This window comes from Eretmochelys imbricata, chromosome 5, assembly GCF_965152235.1.
Source record: "Eretmochelys imbricata isolate rEreImb1 chromosome 5, rEreImb1.hap1, whole genome shotgun sequence".
In the NCBI taxonomy this organism is placed as follows: Eukaryota; Metazoa; Chordata; order Testudines; family Cheloniidae; genus Eretmochelys; species Eretmochelys imbricata.
This window is the reverse complement of record NC_135576.1, coordinates 42,304,135-42,331,583: the sequence shown is the minus strand read 5'-3', so window position 1 is coordinate 42,331,583 and position 27,449 is coordinate 42,304,135. Positions and strand designations below refer to the sequence as shown.

Genomic DNA, 27,449 nt, shown 5'->3' with positions numbered 1-27,449 from the left:
TGGCTCATGAAGCCATACACAGGCAGCCTGGACAGTAGACAGGAGCTGTTCAACTACAGGCTGAGCAAGTGTAGAATGGTGGTAGAATGTGCATTTGGACGTTTAAAAGCACGCTGGCGCAGTTTACTGACTCGGTTAGACCTCAGTGAAACCAATATTCCCACTATTATTACTGCTTGCTGTGCGGGCCACAATATCTGTGAGAGTAAGGGGGAGACGTTTATGGCGGGGTGGGAGGTTGAGGCAAATCGCCTGGCCGCTGGTTACACACAGCCAGACACCAGGGCGGTTAGAAGAGCACAGGAGGGCGCGGTGCACATCAGAGAAGCTTAGAAAACCAATTTCATGACTGGCCAGGCTACGGTGTGAAAGTTTGGTTTGTTTCTCCTTGATGAAACCCCCCCGCCCCTTGGTTCACTTGATTTCCCTGTAAGCTAACCACCCTCCCCTCCTCCCTTCGATCACCTCTTGCAGAGGCAATAAAGTCATTGTTGCTTCACAGTCATGTATTCTTTATTCATTCATCACACAAATAGGGGGATAACTGCCAAGGTAGCCCAGGAGAAGTGGTGGAGGAGAGAAGCACCAGGAGGGGTGGCGGAGGAGGGAAGGACAAGGCCACACAGCACTTTAAAAGTTTAAAACTTTAAAACTTATTGAATGCCAGCCTTCTGTTGCTTGGGCAATCCTCTTGGGTGGAGTGACTGGGTGGCTGGAGGCCCCCCCATCGCATTCTTGGGCGTCTGGGTGAGGCGGCTATGGAACTTGGGGAGGAGGGCGGTTGGTGACACAGGGGCTGTAGCGGTGGTCTGGGCTCCTGCTGCCTTTCCTGTAGCTCAACCATACACTGGAGCATATTAGTTTGATCCTCCAGCAGCCTCAGCATTGAATCCTGCCTCCTCGCATCACGCTGCCACCACGTTTCAGCTTCAGCCCGCCACCTCTCCTCCCCGTCATTTTGTGCTTTCCTGCACTCTGACATTGTCTGCCTCCACGCATTCGTCTGTGCTCTGTCAGTGTGGGAGGACAGCATGAGCTCAGAGAACATTTCATCACGAGTGCGTTTTTTTTGCCTTGTGATCTTCGCTAGCCTCTGGGAAGGAGAAGATCTTGTGATCCTTGAAACACATGCAGCTGGTGGAGGAAAAAAAAAGGGACAGTGGTATTGAAAAAGACACATTTTATAGAACAATGGGTACACTCTTTCACAGTAAACCTTGCTGTTAACATTACACATAACATAGCACATGTGCTTTCGTTCCAACGTCACATTTTGCCTCTCCCCTCCCCGTGGCTGACAGCAGGGAACATTTCTGTTCAGCCACAGGCAAACAGCCCAGCAGGAACGGGCACCTCTGAATGTCCCCTTAAGAAAAGCACCCTATTTCAACCAGGTGACCATGAATGGTATCACTCTCCTGAGGATAACACAGAGATAAAGAACCAATGTTGTTTGAACACCAGCAAACATACACTGCAATGCTTTGCTGTACAATGATTCCCGAGTACGTGCTACTGGCCTGTGGTGGTAAAGTGTCCTACCATGGTGGATGGAATAAGGCTGCCCTCCCCAGAAACCTTTTGCAAAGGCTTTGGGAGTACATCCAGGAGAGCCGCCAATGCCAGGGCAAATTAATAATTAAACACGCTTGCTTTTAAACCATCTATAGTATTTTAAAAGGTACACTCACCAGAGGTCCCTTCTCCGCTTGCTGGGTCCGGAAAGCAGCCCTGGGTGGGTTCGGGGGGTATTGGCTCCAGGTCCAGGGTGAGAAACAGTTCCTGGCTGCCGGGAAAAACTGTTTCTCCGCTTGCTTGCTGTGAGCTATCTTCCTCGTTCCAAAAACCTGCTTCCATGTTGCCTCCATCTCCACTGAAGGAGTCAAACAACACGGCTGAGGTAGTGGTGGCTGAACCCCCTAAAATGGCATGCAGCTCATCATAGAAGCGGCATGTTTTGGGCTCTGATCCGGAGCAGCTGTTTGCCTCTCTAGTTTTCTGGTAGGCTTGCCTCAGCTCCTTAAGTTTCATGTGGCACTGCTTCGGGTCCCTGTTATGGCCTCTGTCCTTCATGCCCTGGGAGATTTTGACAAATGTTTTGGCATTTCGAAAACTGGAACAGAGTTCTGATAGCACGGATTCCTCTCCCCATACAGCGATCAGATCCCGTATCTCCCGTTCGGTCCATGCTGGAGCTCTTTTGCGATTCTGGGACTCCATCATGGTCACTTGCAGCTTGCCACACTGGCCAAACAGGAAATTTAAATTCAAAAGTTCGCGGGCCTTTTCCTATGTACCTGGCCAGTGCATCTGAGTTGAGAGTGCTGTCCAGAGCGGTCACAATGGAGCACTCTGGGATAGCTCAAGGAGGCCAATACTGTCTAATTGTGTCCACAGTACCACAAATTCGACCCGGCAAGGCCGATTTCAGCGCTAATCCCCTTGTCGGAGGTGGGGTAAGGAAATCGATTTTAAGAGCCCTTTAAGTCGAAAAAAAGGGCTTCGTCGTGTGGACGGGTGCAGGGTTAAATCGATTTAACGCTGCTAAATTTGACCTCAACTCCTAGTGTAGACCAGGGCTAAGAGACTATCAATCACGGGGTCTTTTCAATCTCAGATTAAATTTTAAAAACCACAGCACCAATGGCAGCCCATCCCAATTACCTTTTCTTTTCCCCACAAGGACAGTTATCATCATCTTTGATACTATTTAAGAGACTGTTGAAGTGGTTTCTCCTTCTAAAACTTTCTCCAGCCAAAGGAAAGGGAACAAAAAAGATTGTTAAAATGAAAGCCTTATTTGATACTTTACATTTCAAATGTTAATTGTTTTTCCTTCTTTTCAATGTTTTCAATAAAAGGTTAAAATGATTTTTAATGATTTGTTTGTCATAGTACTAAGCAGGTTTCCCTATACCAAATTCTGAACATTGATTAACACTGTTTAATGTTGGATAGTGACTGGGCTTATGTTAACACCTTTGGCCCATTTATTCCATATTAATTAACAGAACATATACTACTTCAATACAAACAATATCTATAAGGCAATAAGAGGACTACTTTATATTAATATTTATATTTATAATAATCTTACCGAAGGAAAAAGGTTGCTAAACTGAACTGTAAGAGCTCCTTTGTTGCACAGCATGTTTACTGATCAATTTTCTAATATCAAAATAAAGTTTCAGGATGAAGACCATGGTCAACAACTCCACTCACTGGACACACTTCTTCCAGAAAGATAAACTGAGTTTGTGCAGGAGACGAAGCTTTCTTGGGGACTGTTTAAAGATTGTGGAACAAACTCCCACGGGAACTGAGGACCACCACAAATCTCATTACCTTCTACTCCAAGTACAAGGAGTGCTTCTTTGACCTTGTTTTCTCTAACATACACACAGGCAGTATGTACATTTAAAAAAAAAATGCCCCCAAAACCAAAATCCTACCAAAACAAAAACACTACACTGCACACACAATTTCCCCCTTGGGTACAGAATGAGACAGAGAACGTATCACATGTGACAGATGTTAGTTATGTTACTTAGTGCACTACTAACACACAACACCGCTGAGGGCAATATATAGAATGGAATCTCAACAAGTTACTGATATAAATCCCCAAAAGACAATATTCTTGACCATCCCACTGAATGTTGATGATTAGGACACAAAATATAATTGGGAACTTGAAACTCTTTATTTTGCACTGTTTAGCCATTTATCCTCATCTAAAATCAAAACTTCATTGCACTTGGCCAGATATCTACAGAAAATCTCATATCCTGAAATACCCGTTTATGAAATTACAGGTCATGGGCCATATAATCAACTGAGATCCAGGCCCTTTGCAGCAGTCAAGTGCCTCCAAAGGGACAGACTTTGGCCATAAAAAGCCAGTCAGGAATTGCCCTGGTGCAGAAGGCCTCTCCACCACTGTAAAGAAGACTGATGCAACTACTGGTGCCAGCCCCATCCTCCCACACCTGTATAGCAATTGTATCAGCAGTAAGGAGGGAGCATGGCTTCTCCATCACACATTCTCCGATGGCATAGGTTCCCTATTGGACAGAAGTTAGAGCAACTCTTCAGCTACTCTAATCCTCAGCAGGACCAGAGCAAACTGGCTCTGAGAATCAGGGAGCCTACTTCCCTTCCTCTCTTCCAAACAAAAATCAGGTCCTATATCTTTTTGAGAATAAGTGATTTTGCAAATCACATCGTACCAAATTTGCAAAAGACACAGGCTGTTTCTTTTTAGTGAAAATTCTCCCTAATTGAAACACTTGAAATAAAAGCTGCACTTGGTACTCTACCGGTATCCTGATCAGGAAACAGAACATGCAAAGGTGGGTTTGAAGTACACTCAGCCAGACTGCATACTTTGTTAAACTGGTGAAAATCCAGAGCAACTACCTTGAAATTTCTCCAGATTTCATCTAGCGTTAATGAGAGCAGAATCTGACTCACATCTTTAAACAAATATTGGCAAAAGTAAGTTAAAAATATACATAGTTGAGATTCAGAAAGGTTATGCATGTTAATATGATAGGCAATTACTATATTAACTGGATAGCATCCTTATCCAGTTATCAGAGTATCACTGACAACTAAATTATTATGATTCATTAAGTCATATCCGACAGCTAACAGTCTCAAAATGTTAAGGCAAATTTGAAAAAGAATGTGTGGAAAATATTTGATTAAAAGAAAAGCCATACATGGCCATACAAGAGTACAACAGATATAAAAGCTATTATATTAATACTTTAGCATATTTCCACTCTTCTGTATCAAACATGACCAGCATCAGCTGAACTGCATGTTTAATATTAGAGTACACTACGTGTATTAAGGAAAACGTCACAAAAGACTTGTTAAACTTTCATATGAAACTGGTGATGAGCACCTACAAAAAACATAAAACTGCATATATAGTAACATCTACTAAGGAAGAGTAAAGTATCAACATAAATTTGCTCAACAGCCAAGTATATATCAAGTATCCAAATATAGAAATGTTAATCCACTGCGCTTGATATATAAAACAGACGGCTCTGCAGTAGCCTTATGTTTGATTGTGCCTCGGCAAAAGGCATCAAAAGCATCACTGGGCTTAGCGACACTTACATTTTATAGTGCTCTAACTTGCTGGCTCAAGGGTGTGAGCAATCACCCCACTGAGTGCAGCAAGTCAGAGCGCTTTAAAGCACTAGTGTAAACAGGCTCCTCGCGCTGGGAGCTGCGCTGCCAGTGCTTGGAGCTAATCCCCTCGTGGAGGTGGATTACCAGGAGCGCTGAGAGAGCTCTCTCCCAGCGCTCGCAGGCGACCGCACTTGCGCCTCAAAGCGCTGCCGCGGGAGCGCTCCCACGACAGCACTTTGCAGTTTCAAGTGTAGCCATGCCCACTGTCACTAATCTTATCCCTGTGTGTTTTACACAATTTATTTGCTTAGTGAAGACTAAGTTATTGCTTATCTGTGAGAACAATACTCTTTTTTCCATCGAAGTGTGGCTCTGTAAAGTAATCAAAGGGGAAAATATATTTAGAGATGATTGGAGGGGGAAAATGTTTGCTGTGCAGTAAAATGTATTGGCTACAGGGACAAAGTCTTGATTTTGTGTATATGCACTACAGACGTAAGTTTCAGCTGGTGTACATAAACTTTAATGGTGCTACTAGTGAGATATGCCAGCCGAGGATCTGGCTTTACATTCATATAAAATAAAGAATAAAGAACAGAACAACTCTTAGAGGTAAATTCCTATTAAATCAATAATTAAGAACAAAATGAACAACTCATACTAGAAGTCTGACACTGAAGTTGGTCAGCAGTTAATGTCTTGTTCTTAAAAAAAGCTTCTTCTACCACATTACCTGCTAAAAGATGTCTACCAGTCTCATTCAGTACTTTTAACATTGACAAAAGCCGTCATTCAAAGCACAAAACTTCATAACAGTGGGAATAAAGGATGAGAGTAATGAAAAACAAACCTATTTTGCTGCTGTTTTGCAAGTACTATGGATTCTAAAGACTATTTCTGGAAGTGAATTAAATGACTCTGTTCTCTGGGTCTCAGTGGCTTTAACCATCAGGAAGTAGGAGGCAATATTTATCAATCGATTGTACCAAACCCCCAGGCCACCCGCTTTCCTTCTGCTGTTTACCTCCCACACGCTAGAAGCATGGAGTTGCAGTCACTTCTGTCCTCTCTTTGCTATCCCTTCTTTCATCTCTCCTTCTAGCAAAAAAACAAACTGAAATTGAGGATACAAAGAAGGAAAAGTAGAAGGATAAACACAAACAGGCAGGGGAGAAAGCCTGGAGAAAGAGATGAGAAAAGAGGGTCAAGAAGGGCGGTAAGCAAGATGATTCATTCTCTCTCTCTCTTCTCTTCCTTCTGTCCCTAGTGGCAGAATTCCAAAAATTGTTGTTCTCCCCACCTTCTAGGTTGATCACTAGGTGTTCAGAAAGTAACCCCTTATTTCCCCAGAGAACTGGTGATCCTCCTGGCTTTGAGAGCAGCTTGTCATTAAGCTTCCTTTTTTGTAACCATCAACTCCACAAACAGAAGCTGAGAGTTGAAAGTCAATTTCTTCCTTCCTTATGCAAAACCACCAGGAACAGACTCTGTTACACCTATATAATCTCTATTGTCTTTAACGGGGTAGTTTTAGTGCATCTCAGGGTAGCAAGTTTGTCTCTCCCACAGCTAGGGTTGGATTGAGGCAATCTGGGGCCCGAAGTATACCATGACACAAAGCCTCACCATGGCCTTGCACACCACTTGGAGTGGCAGGGGCCGCTCCTCTCCCAGAGAGAGGAGGACACTGGCATGGGACACCTTTCTTCCTACCAGAAGCAACAAGGGCCATCTCTGCCTCCCTCAGAGTGAACTCTAAATTCAGAAGAGTGTGTATGTGCTCTTCCAGACTGTATCTGCTTGGATGGGTGGGTGGAGGGTAAGCTATGCCCAATAGAAGAGCAAATATACACTTTGAGTACTTTTGAAAATCCAATCCACCATGCTTAAGTTCCTAATAATGCTCAGCTCACTTTGAGTAGAAATGGAACCTTCCCCCTACCCACCCACTTTTCTCCAGTCATACATACTCTTGTTGGGGTGGTGCTGGCAAGGGCCCTCAGTGCAACCGATCTTGGAGTCAACACTCCATTGAGATGAACAGGACTGTTCAATCCTTTCAGAGTTATTGTTCCAGGCTTATTACAGACTCAAGATAGGTTTCACTGCATCGGTTACACTCTGATCATGTTTTACATAATCAAAAGAGCTAGAGATTTACTTTTTTTTAAATAGAAAACCAGTGTTAATGTAATCACATGACTCTATAAGCCACAGACCCAGGCATGGATCCATAGTATTTATGCCTTACTCTAGCTCTGCCTTTAGCCATAGAGCACAAAGTTTTTGACACCTACAGTATGTCCCATCAATTCATGTTCTGAGCCCTTGAGAGATGCTGCCAATTGATACAATTGCTTTACTGGTAAGAATCCCAGCAATTTGGGTCCTCACTGTTTGTATATGGTTGGTCACATATTTTGTGTGTGTGTGTGTGTGTGTGTGTGTGTGTATGTATGGTTGGTCACATATTGTGTGTGTGTGTGTGTGTGTGTGTGTGTGTGTGTAAAAAACCTGTGCCTTGAAATCTGTGTAAATACTCTACTTGTATCAAGAACAACTCAGATGGCTGGAGCTCTCGTTTGTTATAGATTGAAATGTAGTAAATAAATGTACCAGCCATAGGCACCTATCACTGGTAATCCAACAACTAGTATTATCATTAAAAAAAAAAAAAAGGGCCAATATTCTTCATCTTGCCAGAATCAAAAGGTAGGAATAGTAACTCCATCTTCAAGAAAAAAAGCCCAAAGTCTCAGCAGGCAGGCAAAAGTCAAAAGACAGAAGCCAAAAATCTCGTTAAAGAAAAAAAAAAATCACATCCTGTTGTGGTAAGAAAGACCCAAACACTAACTGGTACTGAACGCAGTGGGATTATAAATAAGATTAAGATTCTGTCACAGGTATGGGCAATAAACAAAAATTCAGGAAAGCCCACGACCTGTCCCTGACTTTTACTAAAAATACCCTGGAGTGGAGGGAGGACAAACAGAGCACTGCTGGGGCTTGCAGCTGCTCCAGCCCCAGCCTGGCAACTGCTCCTGCGACAGGAGCTGACTGCTGCTGCTCCAACCCCACAGGGGCTAACCACCAGCCAGCTATTCCAGCTTCTCAGGGCTGACTGCTAGCCAGCTGTTCCGGTTGCCACTGCTCCAGCAAGCCCAAGGCTGACAGCTATTTCGGCCCTCTCCCAGAAGTAGTCACAGAGATCCCGGAAAGTCATGGAATTCATGACCTCTGACACAGAATTGTATCCTTAATTATAAAATACGCCACACATGCTTTTGTTGGGAGGGAGGGAGGGAGGGAGGGAGGAGGGTTTATGTTCCACTTGTAGTCACACATGCAGCTATTTGAAGGAATGAGGATCAAACATAGTACATAAAGGCAGTGCTACTCTTGATTATTCTTCTGGAGATGAGCTTATCAGCATTCATGCATAATTAATTTTTTATTCTGATGATGAGCTTAAACCTCAAAAAAAATATTAAAGCAAGAAATAATACATTTTGTTGCACCTAGAACATTAACAATTGGCTCTATTTACAACTTCTTTCATTTCCTGAGAGGATATTAATTTAGATCTAGTCCTTACACAAAAAGTTTGAGATCTCTCTTACCCAGATCCCAGTCCTGCAATATGCTAATTTCATACAAACTTGTCTTCTACTAAGCCTGAAGGAATTCAATTGATACTCCACTCCATGCCGGACATGGCCTATAAAGGCCTTCAACATTCTCTACAACTGTATGTATTATAGAAATTCAGATCCAAGTGTGATGAAGGAACAAAACCTTGCTACAATATTACATCTTCTGCTATGTCATTTATGTTGCCTGTTCACAAGGCCCACAGAAGAGTTCAGCACCCTCAGAACAAACAACAAAACCCATCTGCATGGTGTCTATCTTAGTCAGCACAGCTGAACCTTGGTACACCTCTACCCCAATATAACGCAACCCGATATAACATGAATTCTGATATAACGCAGTTAAGCAGCACTCCAGGGGGCGGGGCTGTGCACTCTGGTGGATCAAAGCAAGTTCGATATAACACGGTTTCACCTATAATGCAGTAAGATTTTTTGGCTTCTGAGGACAGCGTTATATCGGGGTAGAGGTGTATATCCTATTTTGTACATATCATAAAAGCATAAGTCAAGGAAGAGACCTATAGGAACATCACTGAAGAGCCTGCTATCCAATATGGAAATCTGATACTAGGAAGAGAGCTATAAGTGTGATAATGATGATACTTCTAAGATCAGCAGCTCTGTGTCACCCTTCTTTCTACTGCCACATCTCCTACGTCTCCCACCAGTACGACCTAGTGACTTGTAAAAAGATTTCAGCCTGCATTAGATTCTCCATTACTATTGCAGAAACACAAGTAATTAACATTCTTCAGATAAAATGCTCTGCTCTGTACTCATGAAAAAATTAGATGGCAGCTATAGATCTAATGCCATTTTCTACAGAAGAAAAAGTCAAATCACTTTCACTTCATAAAGCTATGGTGCACTATTTCTCTTTTGTGGAAATTCCCAATATATATTAAGTTGTACAAAACAGTCATGCAGGTAAGTGGCCTTTTCACCAGTGTCGTGAGGACAGTCTATTTGCTCACTGCCTTCGTTGTCACCATTCACATAAACATTTACAATAGGGACAGAATGAAAATGGTACTACTTCACCCCAAATCCTTTAACAAATCTCATAAGGTTAAAATCTGCAGCATGAACCTCATAAAAGGTTTAGAATACCTGACCTTGAAGAAAAGTTAAAAAACTGGGCACCTTTAGTTTTGAGAAAACATGAGGAGGAGGTTGGGAGGTGGAGGAGAAAAGGATCTGATAACATCTTCAAATATGTTAAAGGCTGTTATAAAGTGATCAGTTGTTCTCCATGTCCACTGAAGGATAGAACAAGAAGTACTCAGCTTAACCTGCTGAAATAGAAATTTAGGTTAGATATTAGGAAAAGCTTTCTAATAGGGCTGTCGATTAATCGCAGTTAACTCATGAAATTAACTCAAAAAAATTAATCACAATTAAAAAAATTTACTGTGATTAATCACAGCTTTAAACTCACTGTTAAATAGAATACCAACTGAAATTTATTAAATACTTTGGATGTTTTTCTACATTTTCAAATATATTTATTTCAATTAAAACATAGAATACGAAGTGTACAGTGCTCACATTTTTATTACAAATGTTTGCACTGTAAAAATGATAAAAGAAATAGTATTTTTCAATTCACCTCATACAAGTATCATAGTGCATTCTCTTTATCATGAAAGTGCAACGTACAAACGTAGATTTTTTTTGTTACATAATTGCACTCAAAAACAAAAACAATGTAAAACTTTAGAGCCTACAAGTCTACTCAGTCCTACTTTTTGTTCAGCCAATCGCTGAGAGAAAAAAGTTTGTTTACATTTAAGAGAGATAATGCTGCCTGTTTCTTATTTACAATATCATCTGAACGTGAGAATAAGTGTTCGCATGGGACTTCTGTAGCTGGCATTGCAAGTTATTTACGTGCCACATATGCTAAACATTTGTATGCCCCTTCATGTTTCAGCAGCCATTCAGGAGGACATGCTTCCATGCTGATGATACTCATTAAAAAAATAATGTGTTAATTAAATTTTTGACTGAGCTTCTTTGGGGAGAATTGTACGTTTCCTGCTCTGTTTTACCTGCATTCTGCCCTATATTTCATGTTATAGCAGTCTTGGAAGATGACCCAGCATGTGTTCGTTTTAAGAACACTTTCACTGCAGATTTGACAAAATGCAAAGAAGTTACCAATGTGAAATTCTTAAAGATACAGCATTCGACTCAAAGTTTAAGAATCTGAAGTGCCTTCCAAAATCCGAGAGGGACGAAGTATTGAGCATGCTTTCAGAAGTCTAAAAAGAGCAACACTCCGATGCAGAAACGACAGAATCCGAACCACCAAAAAAGAAAATCAACCTTCTGCAGTTGGCATCTGACTCAGATGATGAAAATGAACATGTCGGTCCGTACTACTCTGGATCATTATTAAGCAGAACCAGTCATCAGCATGGACACGTCCTCTGGAATGGTGGTTGAAGCATGACACATCAATATCTTGCGATGTTGGCTACAACAGTGCCATGCAAACACCCGTTTTGACTTTTAGGTGACATAGTAAACAAGAAGTGGGCAGCATTATCTCCCGCAAACATGAATGCACTTGTTTGTCTGAGCGATTGGCTGAACAAAAAGTAGGACTGATTGGACTTGTAGGCTCTAAAGTTTTACATTGTTTGAATGCAGTTATTTTTGTACATAATTCTATATGCGTAAGTTCAACTTTCATTATGAAGAGATTGCACTACAGTACTTGTAATGAGGGAATTGAAAAATACTATTTCTTTTGTTTTTTACAGTGCAAATATTTGTAATAAAAAATATAAAGTGAGCACTGTACACTTGTATTCTGTGTTATTGAAATCAATATATTTGAAAACGTAGAAAACATCCAAAAAATTTAAATAAATGGTATTCTAATATAGTTTAACAGCACGATTAATCGCGATTAATTTTTTTTTAAATCATGCGATTAATTTTTTTTAATCACTTGACAGCCCTACTTTTTAACTATAAGGATAGTTAAGCTCTGGAATAGGCTTTCAAGGGAGGTTGTGGAATCCCCATGACTGGAGGTTTCTAGGAACAGGCTGGAGAAACACATGTCAGGGATAGTTATGGTATACTTGATCCTGACTCAGCATAGGGTCTCGAAGCACTACAATTCTATGTTTCTGTGACTGACTGCCACGTTACCTATATGCCAGCAATCTCAGAAAGTGACTGACCAGTTGAAAGATTACATCTGAGGATCCATGGGTCTGGAACCCAGGTGTGCAAACTGCTGTGTTGACCCCACCACCCAACAGCTCTGGCGAAGAGGTAATGACAGTCTACGAGCCCTATGGGTTCGAGCATGACTGGATGTCCTGTCAGTGCCTACTGCATTTCCTGAGTAACCCAGGAACAGTATTTAAGGCCTAAAGAAATCGCTTAGAGGTTGTCTGTGCAACCAGGCGGATCCTCAGCTTACTGCTGCAACAGACTTTTCTGTGTGCTTCTGATGCCTTGCCTTGTTCCTAGTTCCCGGCTCCAGCCTTGCTCCTGATACCTTGCCTCATTCCCGATCCTGGTTCTTGATCCCCTGCTCTGCTCCTGTCATCTATTGCCCTGCCTCTGTTCCATTCACTCTACCTCAGCTGACTGCCTTGGTTCTGACCCGGTGCAGCTCCCGACCCCGATTCCCAACTGATTCTATACCATGATAATAGTATGGACTGCTGATTCTAGCTTTAACAAGGTTTAGTCCAGATGGTTGATGGGAACACTGAGCCTTGGGATGGCTCTGGGGGATTAGATTGTTGCTTTGGTGGGTGTGCATGAAAACTCTGTAGGCATGGGGGAGGCAGTTACACCTTGTGTAAAATTAATATGGCGAATATAATGTATGGAGGTTAAACTATATGGAAGGAATGTGCATTTTCCCAGGACGTGTGCAGTGTATATTGGAGAAGGAGTAAAAGAAATGCAAATAAAACATGGTACTTAATTAAAATCCTAATAGGACTCCAAAAGGAGCCATAATAGGTTGTGCTTTCTTTTTCAGATCTCTGTGTGTTTTGGAGCAGGAGATGAAAGTAATCAGAACTCTGGTGGAACTAAAATGCTTTCCTTTTAAGACAGTGTCTGAGCTGCTAACAGCTTTGGATCCAGAAGCAAGCTAATAAGCCTCTGTGTGTAAATGCAAATTACCTAGCTGATGGGCACAAAGGAGCTGCAAATAACGAATACATCTGGTCAGCAAACAAGCCACTAGAAGACTCAGATTATGGCCCTCCAGGAAAGGGAGGTGAAAAAAAGTCAAGCCTGAAAATAAGGGGGACAGGTTAACCTTAAGGTGTGTGTGCGCGCGCGGTGTGCTAAAATCTGAAGCTGTCTCTCAGCTATTACCTGAGAATAAACTTAAAGCTTGGTACAGCAGAAAAACTATTGCAAACTTGGTCTGTTGTACAAGAGGGGAAACTGAGGTACACCATCTCATGAATTTCATAAATGACCAGTGAGTGAGGTAATTCACTAGCCTGACTATAGAACAAAATAAGGACAGCCTGGAGGTAATTCTTCTGTTTTTCCTGCAATTAGCAAGGAAATTTGTAAAAGAAAGTGGTATTATTATTAAGCAATAATCTGTCCCCACCAGGGGGGTGGAAATTGTTTCTTTTGTTTTTCAGACACTCTACAAGCAAGCTGGCGCCAGCGGAAGAATAACTCAGAATACCATGGATCTATGTTTTGTGTTGTTTGCCTGTGGTGTTTGTCTTGTTGCTAGCATTGTTGTGTTTTAATGAACAGAAAACCTCATGGTGTGGGTGGGAGGGGGTGGGTGGGGGAGATGGGAACAGGGAATGGGAGTAAGGAAGTTGGAATCATGTTTGGCTAAGGGTAGGAATGGGAACAGGGACACAGGTGTAAGGCTCTGTGGTGTCAGAGCTGGGAAGGAGGATACTAAGGAAGGAAACTGGAATCATGCTTGCTGGAAGTTCACCCCAATAAACATCCAATTGTTTGCATCTTTGGACTTTGGGTATTGTTGCTCTCTGTTCGTGCGAGAAGGACCAGGGAAGTAAGTGGGTGAAGGAATAAGCCCCCTAACAATGGTCATCAAGCCCCCTTCAAGCCAGGACACTGCTTCGATCCACATCTGGTAGCTAAGATCTTGACATTACAAGTTATATTAAAAATGACACATTATGCGCTTGCAACACTAACAGACCCAAGGTTCAAGATTTTCTAGCTTCCAAAACACTTGACCAAAGACCCACTGTGACAGGATAGGAACTTGGGTGCACTTGAAGGACAGAAAAGTGTTAGCAGAGCAAACATTTTTGTTCAGTTAAGCACTACATAGAACACAGTTGTTCCAACAATTTCTACTTCCTTGTTTCTTCAGTACATTGCCTAGCGGTTCTGCTACTCAAAATTTCAAAAATCTACCTTTGATGAAATGACAGATTTCTGCTCAGCAAATCCAGCCACAGGTCGAGCATTACATGCCTGCAATAGTGTGCTGATACTTCAATGAACCACGTAAGGATATTAAACACCTGTCCAGTTCAATACTATTAGGAAACCAAATCATGGTCACCTTCTCTTAGATTGCAAAATTATCCACTAACAAGTATATTCTGAGAATATATTTAGCATGACAGATGAGATAAATAGGCCAATCTGATGTAAGCCTATGCAACACAAGAAAATAGAAGTTTTTGTAACAACCTTTAATTGTATTGCTTAAGATAGCTCTGTTGCCAAGAAGTGACTTTTTACCAAGCTAAAATAGTGAAGTTCCTCAATGTTGCTAGCAAGGCCCCGAATATTTTTTTAAATGCTGAGTGAAAATATTCATGACTGGAAGTATGGGTGAAGATTAACAACAACAACAATAGCCATTGATCCTGCACAAAGCATGTGGAAGCCTAAGGAGGAATGTAATCAGCTGCATCTCTTAACTGGCACCCCAAATTTAAGAGATGTGTTTTTCAGCACTTCTAAGTCATCCCCTACTGATTCCATGTTTTTTGTATTATCAGGACACCTATACTTGCAGTTGGTGGTACTCTATATGGTATCATAGAACTGTCAGTAAAACACTTTTCAGACAATTTAAAAGTCAGCTTGCTCACTCCTCAACTCTGAGTGGATCATGTTATTGGTGTATCAGGCCCATAATCCCCATTTGCTCTGAAGTTTTCCAGTGAGTTATCATGGGGTGGAGCGACCCAGAAGTTGCAAACTTAAAGATCCAAGTAAACAGGGAAAAAAGTGCATCTTATGTCCTGAAGCTAGCTGAAGGAAAGCGGAGACCAAGACTTCACAGGCCATGCCAGCTGGCCTAGCCAAGAGCCAAAGAAAGCCCACCAGCATGAGATACCACCCAGATGACATCACATGATCCTTGAACTGCAGTCCTAGCCCTGAAGCTAAGACCATGCAAGCTGAAGAGATTTCTTTAAGTAACACTTTTTTTTCTTTTAGTGGAGACATCCACAATATTATTTATTTTTCCTTTTTAAAGTGTGAATGAGTGTGTGAATATCAAAGAAATAGCATGTGTATATTTAGATTAAATAAATCCTACTTCAAAGCACTTTGTGCTATCCTGGGCCATAAGAATGTTGCAGAAACTGTTGTACGCAATAGCTGTGCTGGTCCCAGGATATTAGAGAGATGAGTTAGTCCACTAAAAGATATTACCTCACACAGTCTGCCCATAAAGCGACAGACAGAGGTGGTTAACCACCCTGTATCACAGTGAATAAATCAGATGGGGAAAGAGCCAATGGTGAAAGTCACCTGGTAATATGCAGCTTTGAAGGGAACTCAGCACTACTTCCAAGGGCAAGGAAGTAGATGGTGTCTCCTTAAGTTTCCAGTGATACCAGTTAATCAAGTCTTATGCTAACTTCATGATTTAAATCTCGATTGTGTTAATTTAATGCTTTGGACAGTTGCTGAGTCCATTCCATATGGTCATCAATTGATTGATTTATTAACTCAATTTCAATTTCAGTTGTAGCTCCAATTCGCTAATTGTATTGCTAATTCTTAGATAAATAGAAAGATTTTTAGTATTTAGTTTTAGCGACAAGTTTAAGTGACTATGTTTGTTTTTACTAATTACACAATAAAACCAAAACACCATACAGCTGGTGTTTATTTCAAACACAACAACATGGGTCACAAAATCCTCACTGAATTTTAATGGACATTGAGAAATCATTTAGGAACTCTTTGGCTCTAATCCTAAATTAATACCTTTATCCCTAACACAAAAATAATACAAGAGACCAGGATCCAGATTGCTCCCTAAATATGAGCATATAATGTTTTTGAACGTGAACTGAACAAAATTTAATTACTCAAGTGTATTCTGGATGGAGACACTGAGTCACTGTAATGAAACTGGCAATGACAAGATATGTTACTCATAAGGTCCTTACTCCCCCAGGAAGGCAGAGACTGAGGCAATGGCAGCTAGAGCAGCAGCAGAGCATGGGGAGTGTCATGCCATCAGAGACTCAGGACATTCAGGTTGCTTTCAGAATCTCTGATGTCCACATGCAAAACTGAACTGAACTATACGTGAAAGTAGAAGGCGGTAAAAAGCATTTTTCTGGTGATTAGAGAGGGACATTTAAAGAAAGAGTGAGACTTAAGGCATTAGAAGAAACCAAAAAGTAGCAGTAACATAATAGGAAGGGTTAAGTAAAATATATGTGGGATTTGCAGAGCGGAAGGAGGATATGCTGGATTAGCCCTGGTAGAGATAGTTGGGTGAGGCCCCTGGAGAGAGAAGTGGGCCAGGGCAGTCCTGGAGGGATGGGGGAAAGAGAAAATAATGGCTTGGGGAAATCCAACATACGTAACTATGACAATATTTTGCTTATATGTTGTTTGTATGTTACTGTTAGTCTAGGCTCTTTAACTGCAGGGTCTGTGTTTTGTTTATCCCAGTAAGCATCGGGGCTTTATTGGGCTAGGTGCTGTACAAACATTCAACCATTATAAAATATAAATTAAAAATATAGTACCAATAACTGTGTTAGTTTAATTGCTCATGCCTCTTCTATTTGATGAGAGTGGTGCCTCACCTAATTTTTCATTGTGCCTTGACAGTTAGGGGTTTGCGTTAGCCCATTCTCTGTAACTTCAATTACACTCTGTCTCAAGAAAACATTTCTACCAAAATGTTGAAAACATTAAATACAGATGGATCAATTAAAATAATCTGTGACAAAATTAATCACTGCCTGCTTCTCAGTAGGTGGAAGAATTACAGATACAAGTAAAATGAGATCCCAATTCACCAAGGCATTTAAGCACACACCTGACTAAGTGCTTTGCTGAATCTTGGCCTACATTAGGGTAGCATCGTGTCTCAGAATTGCCATGGCAGGCACAGGGAAGAAAATAATACCACTGTTGCCAGACACATGCAATATGAGCCTGAATACATACTTTACTGCATTTTATCTGTGGAATAATATTTTCACTACATATATGGAGAAAAGGAGTTCATGTACATTTTATATATTTGTAAGATACTTTTTAAAGTTCATGAAGTTCACAAAATCTGTCTCCACTGGATTCACCCATTCCCATTTGAACTTACCCTGAGTTGGCAAAACCAATAAGACTGCCTCCCAGAATGTATATGATGTTAATGATCCACCAAACACTATCCTGGTGATGGTTTACTGAAGGACACCAAGATTCCCCCTCACACCACTACCCCTGCCTAAATTTTACAAAGATTTTTAGGCACTATTTGAGAGTTCTGAAATATCTTTTTCCTTACCAATTTGTCTTGTCTTAATTGTACATATATACTGGTTTGTCCTATCAGGATTGTTGATGAATGTTGGACTGCTGTCTTATTCCAAGTAAATCAAATTTTGGGCCTCCTAGCCTTAGGGTAAAATTAAAATAAAATTTTGCATCAATCCCCAATTTAAATTAGAAAATAGGAAACCTTGATTTAAATCATTGACTAATCATATTTTTTGGTTTCAGAGTAACAGCCGTGTTAGTCTGTATTCGCAAAAAGAAAAGGAGTACTTGTGGCACCTTAGAGACTAACCAATTTATTTGAGCATGAGCTTTCGTGAGCTACAGTCTCATTGGTTGGTAGGCATAACCATTGAAACGTTTATTATTTACAACTAAACGTAGCCAATTGCCAGGAATAAGCTTTGAGGATACAAGGGGGAAACAACAGAACTTCCCCTGTTGCAGTAACTGCAGCTAGGGAAAATGAGAGTGATGGGGGGGGGGGGGGGCGGGAGGAGGGAGAGAGAGAGAGAGAGAATGAATCTCCCCCTTTCTTTACATAGCAAATTGAAAAGCCTGGGACAGCTTCAAATTTATCACACGCTCTGGAAGGAACTCTAGTATCCCTTATCTCACCAGCCAGGATGAAAGGGAAGAGACAGACTCCTTTTCTGGCTTTTTACCAAGCTTCCCAGAAAGAGTCTATCTGAGGATAAAATGTAGCATGTAAAATTTCAGAAAGATTGGTGGGGATTTTTTGGTTGGGGATGGAAGAGTTCAAATTGTGGTGAGTGACTGAAAATTAGGTTTTATGATAGGAAGCGAACTTCAATCTTAACTATGAAGTAGCTACTACTGCTCCCATAACATTTAAAATACAAAAAACAAAGTTATTACACACAGTTTGAGATACCAAATTATACAGCTACTGCCTCCTTAAAATACTTTATGCCTCAGTAACAAACGTTCTTTGAGTAGATCTTTGTACGCTTAGTTAAAGGTTGCATTATTTTGGAAGGACAACTCTCTACAGCTGGTAACTGATCAGTTTCTCCTTGTCTGTGAGCTGAGGAATTTGCTAGCCCTAGAACTAAAACAAAGAAAACCTTCTGATTCATTTAAATATAATTTAATAACTGCTATACTGGAAACAGTTATTTCTTTCAGCAGTTCAGGCTTGACAGAACACTACTTCTTTTAACTTATAATTCTTGCCATAGTGGAAGTATTTAAGGACGGTCTTATTTAGTTAACACTATTAATTCACTTGTACCAGGAACAGAATAATAATAATAATCAAATTACTATATTTCAATAAAAATGCAGTGTTCATTAGAAAATACAATAAAATAGCTCAAATATAAAGCTGGTCACAAAGGACAATGAGGGGGAAACCAATATTTCCACAAGATTATTATTATTATTATTATTATTATTTTTTTAATTTAAAGCGGAACCCTTTGTAACTCTGTGGAGTCATAGTTGGATGAATGGACATGTCGTCCAAATAAAGCAATAAATTTGACACAACTAGATTATGGAATTGTGCAGAAATAATTAGCTTAAATATACAGAATACTCATTAACATGACTAATCTGACATTTGGATCTCTCCTTTTTTTAGAACTCTGGACTTCATTAGAGACATTCAGGAAAGAGATATCATGTACAAAACAGACATCTACAATTTCCATAGCAGGCTTCATTATGCATAACATCAATTTTATCCTCCTATTTGGCTATATTTGCATATTGTAATAAACATTCTATATCCTTTAGTTTTACCCCTTTGAATGCCAAACTTCAGATTAAATTACATGCACAGAACCTACAATATGGATTCAAGATTGTCTGGTAATTGTGCTCCTTTATAGCAGAAACTAGAGACGATAGCAGAAATACACTACTAAACAATACTAGGAGGCCTCCAGGTTGAAAAATCTTGTAGAGAACAGCTATTTTCCTATAATACCTCTTGGATAACATATGATTTTTTTCATTCCCTGGAAAGGCAACAAAACTTTGCTTGGGCTTTGAATGTTTTTAATAGTTTTCAAACAAAACCATTAATCCAAGCTGAGAAAACTTCACTGTGATTGTGGTAAATCCAACCTCCTGTTATAATGAATTATTTTTTTAAATTGTTATGCATTGTATGAGAATTTAATTAAGGCAAAGTATGTTAATTTGCAATAGGTCTCTCATCATTAAAGTGAATTAATGAGGTGATACTGTACTGTATTCTGCAGCAACTTAGTTTCTGATCAGGCACACCACTTTTTCCTATAAACAAGGAAAACAAGTCTGCTAACAACATGCAGGGCCAGATTAACTCTCCTGTGGGCCCAGGCCTATAAGATTTTATGGGGCCCCTATATACAAGTCTTTTTCCTAATTTAAAACAAAATCACCACAATTATGGCATCGAGGCTATTAACACTATACTAAACTTGCCTTTTAATTAACATAAAGCCATTCTGTGGTTACATTTCAGTCTTAGAACATGTAGAATATAGTTAAGTTAATTCAAAATAGCCTACTTCTTACCTTAGAACAGCTGTTATATTAGTTTCTTTCTGGGAGGGAGTTTGGTGCAGGAGGGGGCTCCAGGCTGGGGCAGAGTGTTGGGGTGCACGAGAGGGTGAGGGGTGCAGGCTCTAGGAGGGAGTTTGGGTGCAGGAGGGGATTCGGACCTGGGGGATGGGGTGCACGAGGGAGTGCGAGGTGCAGGCTCTGGCCGGGAGGTGCTTATCACAGGCAGCTCCCGCCAGGCGGCGCAGCAGGGCTTAGGCAGGCAGGCTGCCTACCTACCTACCTGCCATAGCCTCACGTCACTCTCAGAAGCGGCCGGCTGCTGGCACATCTCTGCGCGCCCCTGGGGGGAGGGGGCAGTGTGTCTCTGTGCTACCCGTGCCTGCAAGCATAGCTCCCATTGGTCGGTTCCCAGCCAATGGGAGCTGTGGGGACGGTGCTGGGGCAGTGCGCGTAGCTGCCTCCCCTGCCAGGGGCCGCAGAGACATGCCAGCAGTCAACCACTTCCAGGAGAGCGTGGGGCCACGGCATGCAGGCAGCCTGCCTGAGCCCTGCTGCGCCGGGGCCCGCCTTAGCCTGGGGCCCTAGGCTGCAGCCTCTAAAGCCCCTGCGTTAATCCGGCCCTGACAATATGAAATGTTTGAATTTGCTCCTGTTAGCCCACAACTACCAATTTGATAAACAAAAAAACAAAACCTTAAAATAAATATTTTAAAAACCAAAAATTCAATCAAGAACATTCAAATTTCTGACTTTCCTGTTACACTAAGTATTAGCTGTGTTCAGCAGTTAATTTTATTAGTATTAAGCAAAATAAACCATTTATATTTGGATTCAGCAAATGGAATCCACTGCTGAAACAATATACAGTAAACCAATAACTATCATTATTACGAGCTCCTGGTTATTCTCTGCCTGTTACCACTCACAAAACTTGGATCTCAATATTTCAGACTTCAGACTGCTACTTACAGCCCCGATCCTATAAACAATTATGCATATGCTTTGCAACTAGGCCACTTAAAATAAATGGGCCAACTCAAGGTAGTGCAGTTCAGGTATGGGTATGTTTAAGTTTGCAGGATCGGTGTCTATTTCATTCCCCTATCAATTTTTTTTTGTACTGAACTTCAAACTAAACAGTTTATTTTATTTTTGATACCTCTGAAAACAACAAATGTCACACAGACACATTACAATCAACATGTTTTTCCATACAGTAAGTTTGACGGTCACTTAGGTTGGTGATTTATATTTAATATTAAGACAAGTGTTTTCTGAAAGTAATAATAGTTGCCTCTGGGATTCTGTATATTCATACTGTTTTGCCCTTTCGCTCCCCTAAAACGTAACAACAAATAAAATAACTTACCATTCTTGCTGACATCCAGTTCCCTGAGATTAATGAGATTTGCAATGGATGCTGGCAATGTTGTTAGATCATTGTCTGGCAAACTCAGCTTGTGCAGGGATTGACAGTTAAAAAGTTGCTATCGAAACAAAGAAAAAAGTGACTGAGCATCTTTCCATTTTCTTTATATGTCTTTTGTTTTTAATTCTTTTTAACTTCTGACCGTCTCACAAGAAAATCAGAATATTTGTGAAATACTGAATTACAAAATGTGCATCAGTGAAAAGCTGTAACTGTCCAGATCCAGCAAAGTGTGGCAAACGCTTATATTAGATGCTCTCTACAAACGCCTTCCAATGCTTCAGAAATCATTAACTAGAGCTAATATGTAGTAATGAGGAATACTAACATTCACTTTTCAGAGTCAAAATGCCTGACAATTCTCAAATCTATAAATAAAAAAGCAGAAGCAAATGTAGGAGAGAGAGAGGGGGCGCGCGCGTGACTGGAGCACTGGCTCTGGTGCAAAATTTGAGGCCTGCATCAGAGGCTGTAAAGCAGTCAGGCCATGTATTAAAGTAAATGCTTACAAGTTCACTGTTTGTTACATACACTTGGCCAAGTTGTTGCTAGTGTACTAGACATTAAATATTTACATAAATATATTTTAGAAGGCTAGTACAAATATACCCCAATCTAGTACAAAATAAGATGAATAAATAGAAATGTTTTGTCCAAGATATCAGAAACAAGTGGAGATAAACACAGAAACACAAAGTGGCACCTAAGTTGTTTACCTCAGCCTATAAATGTCAGGGTATCTCACCTGAACCCTTTGTGTCGCTGAGGGGATAGCAAAAATTCCTGATAACTGAGCTGCTCCTTGCCATAGTGCACTCATGTGTTAATGAATATGGCAAGTTGTGCAGCTTGTTAGAACTGTGCCTTAAGGGCAATAAATCTGGCCAAGCACCTCTGTCACCAAACTGTGCTTGTGGTCTCTCTCTATGAGTAACATCAAGGTCTGCAAAATTAGCAGGCTGCACTCTCTACTAGTGCTGATAAGACTAGAGTTCCAAAAATAAAAGCACTAAACAGCAACAACATTCCCCTCTTCTACAGCAATTACATGTGCTTCCACAAATAAATACAACTGAAGTCTGCATTTAAAACCACCCATTTTGGAACACAAGCTTTAACACCCACACAGGTGGGTGTTAATTTTTTACAAAGGGATGAAGTTCATCTAAATTGAATATATTTAAAATAAATCTAAATTATGCAGCCTCCTTATTTCCCCCTCCCTTAAAAGGCAATACTAAAGAAGTTTAACAGAGTGTGGGGGGGGAGGAGGGGGGAAGGGGAGAAAATGACTAACATTTTGAAGTTATTAAGACGAGCAGGATAGTCTGACTGTGCATATATATGCATGGGTTAATTTGAGAATAGACAGCCAATGGCATCTGTAAATATTAACAACAATATTAACAAAAATTATTTGTATTGGAGTAGTGACTAGAGCCAGAGTCCCATTTTGCTAGGCACTGTACAAAACATATAATGAAAAGATGGCCCCAACCCCAAAGTGCTTACGATCGAACTATAAAAGACAAGAGACAGCTGGTGAATAGAAAGAGATAAAGTTGAGGGGGAAAGCACAAGGAAAGAAAGGAATGATGCTGACCAGCATGTTAAGTGGTGGTCACAGCACTCTAGCTGCCTAAACACTGTCAAGGTTTTTGTACATATCACAGCAGAGTTTTAAGGAAGGATCTAAAGGACTACCAAGTGTTTTCGTACGTATTTATGGGGAGTTCTTCCCACATGGGAGAAAGCATGACAATGCCTGTTGGAAAACTTTACAAACGGGCAGCCAAGACAATCTGAGGATCAGAGGCAAGGGTCAATGTTTCGATAGCAAATAGGAGAGGACAGGTAGGCCAGAGATAATTCATTGTCCATGGACAGTAATTCCTACAAAAGATTAATACTGTCATCTGTCATTAAATAGTGCATAACACTGGTGTTGAAGATTTGGTTCCTGATAATCTTGAGTAAGTCACAACTCATTATCATGATCTCTTTTGCAACATTTCCCCAGACTTATGTTCAAACAGAATTCTGAGGAAGAACTGGCCAAACAGTGAGAATGTGGTTGGAATAGATAAGATTTACTTTAACTTTTTAGTGACTGCCACAACAACTGCCATGAATATGAGTGAGAAGTCACTGGATTGCATTGCTCACATAATAAACCATTATTTCAACCACAAACCATGGAACAAGTCCCAGGAATTTGATATTCACATAACACCCAAACCATAAGTTTGGACGATAAATTATTCAAGAGAATAACTCTAGTCTGTGTAGTGACACAGTACCTTTTCTTCAGAAATATGGACCTGTTACTAGCTTGCACCATCAGTGCTTTCATTAGTTGGATTTCCTTGGGTTATGTACTGGATAGGTGCTTTGGTTGGCATACATCTTTTGGAGCCATTCTTTTTTCTTACTATTTCCAGCAAGACAATGTGCTCAAAAACATACCCCTGCATGCAAACAGTTATATAGATTTTTAAAATCATACTAAATTTATCTAATTATTCATGTGAAAAGAATGAAAAACATATGGCACAGGCAGTGGGGAAGAGGTTTACAAAAGTGAAAAGTTTTAAAATTTTGTTTTTTCATCTTCTGCATTCTGATACAGTGGTCCATCACTGGGAGTGTAGAGCCAATTAGAGTTGGCTGGTGTAAAAACTATATGGCTAACTGTCCTTTAAGTTGCAAGGAAAATAGGAAGGTAGAAGCCAACTAAAAGATATGCTTGTGCAGGAATGACTGATCCTTTCCTCTAACAGATTTACCTCCAGGAAGCTGTACTAGTAATTGAGGTGTTTTGCAGCTTTAGGAAGCTTCAGTGTTTAGTGTTAGCTGGAAGACTCCATTTTGAATCAAGTGGATATGGTTCATTGGTCAAAGCCTACTGGGGAAGGAGCTATGGTAGATAAAACCTACTCTAGTCCTAAAAATTTAAGATACTTTTTTTAAACTTGGGAGCTTTCACGTAATTTAAGCACTTAGGAGCATAAGTGACTTTCAAATTTTACACATCAATCTAGCTTTAGGAGGTTATCTTAGGCAGATGTCTGTTACAGCCTTGAAAGATTGAGTAAGCTTGATGTAGGCAGAAGCCTGCCTAGCTTGAAAAATTGGTTCTAACTCTGCGGGTTCTCTCTTTAGCTGGAAGACATGCAATGCAGCTACCAAGAAATTTTTCTAACTTAAGTTATGTCAGTTCCTTGGGGACATATTTTTATTTAAATATTTATTTTTAATCCTCCTAAGTCTCCTTCTACCTTTCCCTTTCTCAATATTTGAGTCTATGATTCACAGTTCACATTAGTGAGACAGATACTGGAATACTGTATACAATTCTGGTATCCACATATTGGAAAAACTCAGAGGGTGCTGAGAAGAGCCATAAAAATTATTTGAGAGCTGAAGAAAATGCCTTATAGTGAGAGCGTCAAGAGTTTAATCTTATAAAGAGCTTAATTTGTTTACCTTATAAAAAAAGATTGAAAGGAAACTTAATTACAGTGTATCTTCACAGGGACAAAATACCAGGTACTAAAGAGCTCTTCAATCTAGCAGACAAAGACTTATCAAGAACCAATGTCTGAAAGCTGAACCCAGACATATTTAAACTGGAAATAAGGCACACATTTTTAAACAGTGAACATGACTAACCACTGGAGCAAACTACCAAGGGAAGTGGTAGATTCTCCATCTCTTAAGTCTTCAAAAATAAAGACCTTTTGGAAGATATGCATTAGTCAAGAACAAAGTTATTGGCTGTAATACAGGGGGTACCTGAGTGAATTTAACTGCCTGTGATATACTGGTCCCTTTTGAATCTATAAATGTATTCATTAGATCACTATGTCACATGGTCTTCCCCCATATTTAATAATGGGCTCTTCAATCTAGCAGAGAAAGGTATAACACCATCCAACGGCTAGAAGTTGAAGCTAGACAAATTTAGACTAGAAATGGGGCATGCATTTTTAAACAGTGAGAGTAAATAACCATTGGAACAATTTACCAAGGGTTATGTGGATTCTCCATCACTGACAATTTTTAAAAAAAATCAAGATTGGATGTTTTTCTAAAAGATATGCTCTAGAAATTATTTTGGAGACATTCTATAGCCTGTGATATACAGGAAGTTGGACGACATCATCATAAAACGGTCACTTCTGGCCTTTTTAAGACCTGTAGAACATCAAGTTGCTATTAACATCTATTCCTACTTAAAAGGTAGAGAATTCTCAGTTTGGACAGTTGACAAACAAACAGTATCTTGACTTAGGCCTTGTCTACACTACAGGGGAAATTCGATCTAAGCTACGCAATTTGACTTACGTGAATAGCGTAACTCAAATTGGCATAGCTTAGATCTACTTACGCACGCAGGAGTCGACAGGAGAGCTTCACTAGACCCGTTAAATCGACCGCCAATGCATCGATTGCTGCTCGTCAATCCCCCAGTAAGGGTAGACAAGCTCTTAGTAGTAGTATTAGTAGTAGTGTTGGCTTAACTGCTCCCACTGACGTCCAGTGGGCTTAATTAACTGTAAGCTGCTACTACTACCCTATTTGGGGTAAACAAGAAACTAATAAGGTCCTCATTGGTTTCAATTGCTTGGACTTCCAATGGTTACAAAAGCTATAAATGTGAAAAATAGTCAACTTTTAAAGAGCCTAGCAAAATAATATTCAACAATGATTCAGGCAGGATAATGATCAAATTTTCCATATACTGGTGATGAAGATGAAAAGAAGCAAAAGCAACAAAGTCTTCAGTTACATATTAAGACGTTTAAACTGGTGAGTTGAAAATGGAAGTTGGTCACCTACGAGGGCCCTCAATGACAAAAGACTTTTAGAATTATTACTCCACTGCTGTATAATATAGATGTAGTAAAGTAACAGGGTTAATACACCTCACAAAAAAACAAACCCCAAACACCATACCTTTGGAAGCTCCTCAATCTGATTTGCATCTAAATAGAGTTCTTCCAAGGTCTTTTCAAAGGTAAATATCTCTTTCGGCACTTGTTCCAGGCTGCAGTGAGAATAATCAAGTGCAGTGACAGTTTCTTCTTCTCCACGCAGACAGCGGCATGGCACCAACCGCACAAACAAGTTCCGCTTTGTTGTCATTTTCAGGCACTGTAAACAAAAATGAGGCTTCTGAAATATCTTTACACTTTGAGAAACTAATATATTATTTTTTACCTCAACAGCTTATTAGACGCAAAGTTTAGAATTATTACATTTTAAGGACTGCAGAGCACCTGCAACTTCCATTGAAGAAAAGGATACTGTGGCTGCTTGGCAGTGGTGAAAATCAGGCTATAAATTTTTACTTTTTTTTTTTAAAAAGAGAAAAAGAGTATCAAACTGAAACCTCCACTTCTTACAGCAAAGTTTCACTTTCTCAGGAGCATTATGCTTTAGTTCCTAGAAAATTAAGTAGACATTTCTTTTAAGAGGTGCTTTTATATTTCATATTAGGAAAACCTTTCTAACTATAAGGATGGTTAAGTATTGGATTGGGCTTCCAAAGGAGGTTGTGGAATCTCCATCACTGGAGGTTTTAAAGAACAGGTTAGACAAATATCTGTCGGCATGACAAAATGACCTTGAGGTCCCTTCCAGCCATACGTTTCTCTGATTCTGCACCCTCATTCAAAAAGTAGGACATAGATAACGAATCAGTATGGTTTCTGTAAATTGATCCAACTACGAACGTGACTGCCACTAAATATTGCACTATAAAGAAACACTTAAAAAGGTGCTCAGACACAGGAATTCTATTCATTTTCTGCAATTTCACCCACAGTCTGGAAAGCTTCAAAATACAGATTTTTAAGAAAAAAGCCATTAAACATTGGTTTTACTTCTTAAAAGTAAATGAATAGGCAATAGGAAAAAGATTTTGATGGAAAACAATGAAT

At 40.1% G+C, this 27,449-nt stretch overlaps 2 protein-coding genes across 9 annotated transcripts in view; both read right to left on the bottom strand.

The window, feature by feature from the left end:
- ERBIN (erbb2 interacting protein) overlaps nucleotides 1-27,449 on the bottom strand; it is a 223,459-nt gene that overhangs the window by 104,631 nt on the left and 91,379 nt on the right. For all 8 annotated transcript variants that reach the window (XM_077816949.1, XM_077816948.1, XM_077816947.1 and 5 more), the window contains 2 exons: nucleotides 26,464-26,661; nucleotides 21,445-21,562 (listed from right to left, as the gene is read on the bottom strand). In XM_077816949.1, the coding sequence (XP_077673075.1) occupies nucleotides 21,445-21,562; nucleotides 26,464-26,652 (307 nt within the window). In that variant the 5' untranslated portion in view covers nucleotides 26,653-26,661. The remainder of the gene's footprint in view (nucleotides 1-21,444; nucleotides 21,563-26,463; nucleotides 26,662-27,449) is intronic.
- On the bottom strand, nucleotides 496-4,062 carry LOC144264939 (uncharacterized). The gene is made up of 2 exons (XM_077816959.1): nucleotides 1,692-4,062; nucleotides 496-1,134 (listed from the first exon to the last, which is right to left on the bottom strand). Exons 1-2 carry the CDS (start codon nucleotides 2,221-2,223, stop codon nucleotides 647-649), a joined length of 1,020 nt encoding a protein of 339 aa, XP_077673085.1. The 5' UTR covers nucleotides 2,224-4,062; the 3' UTR covers nucleotides 496-646.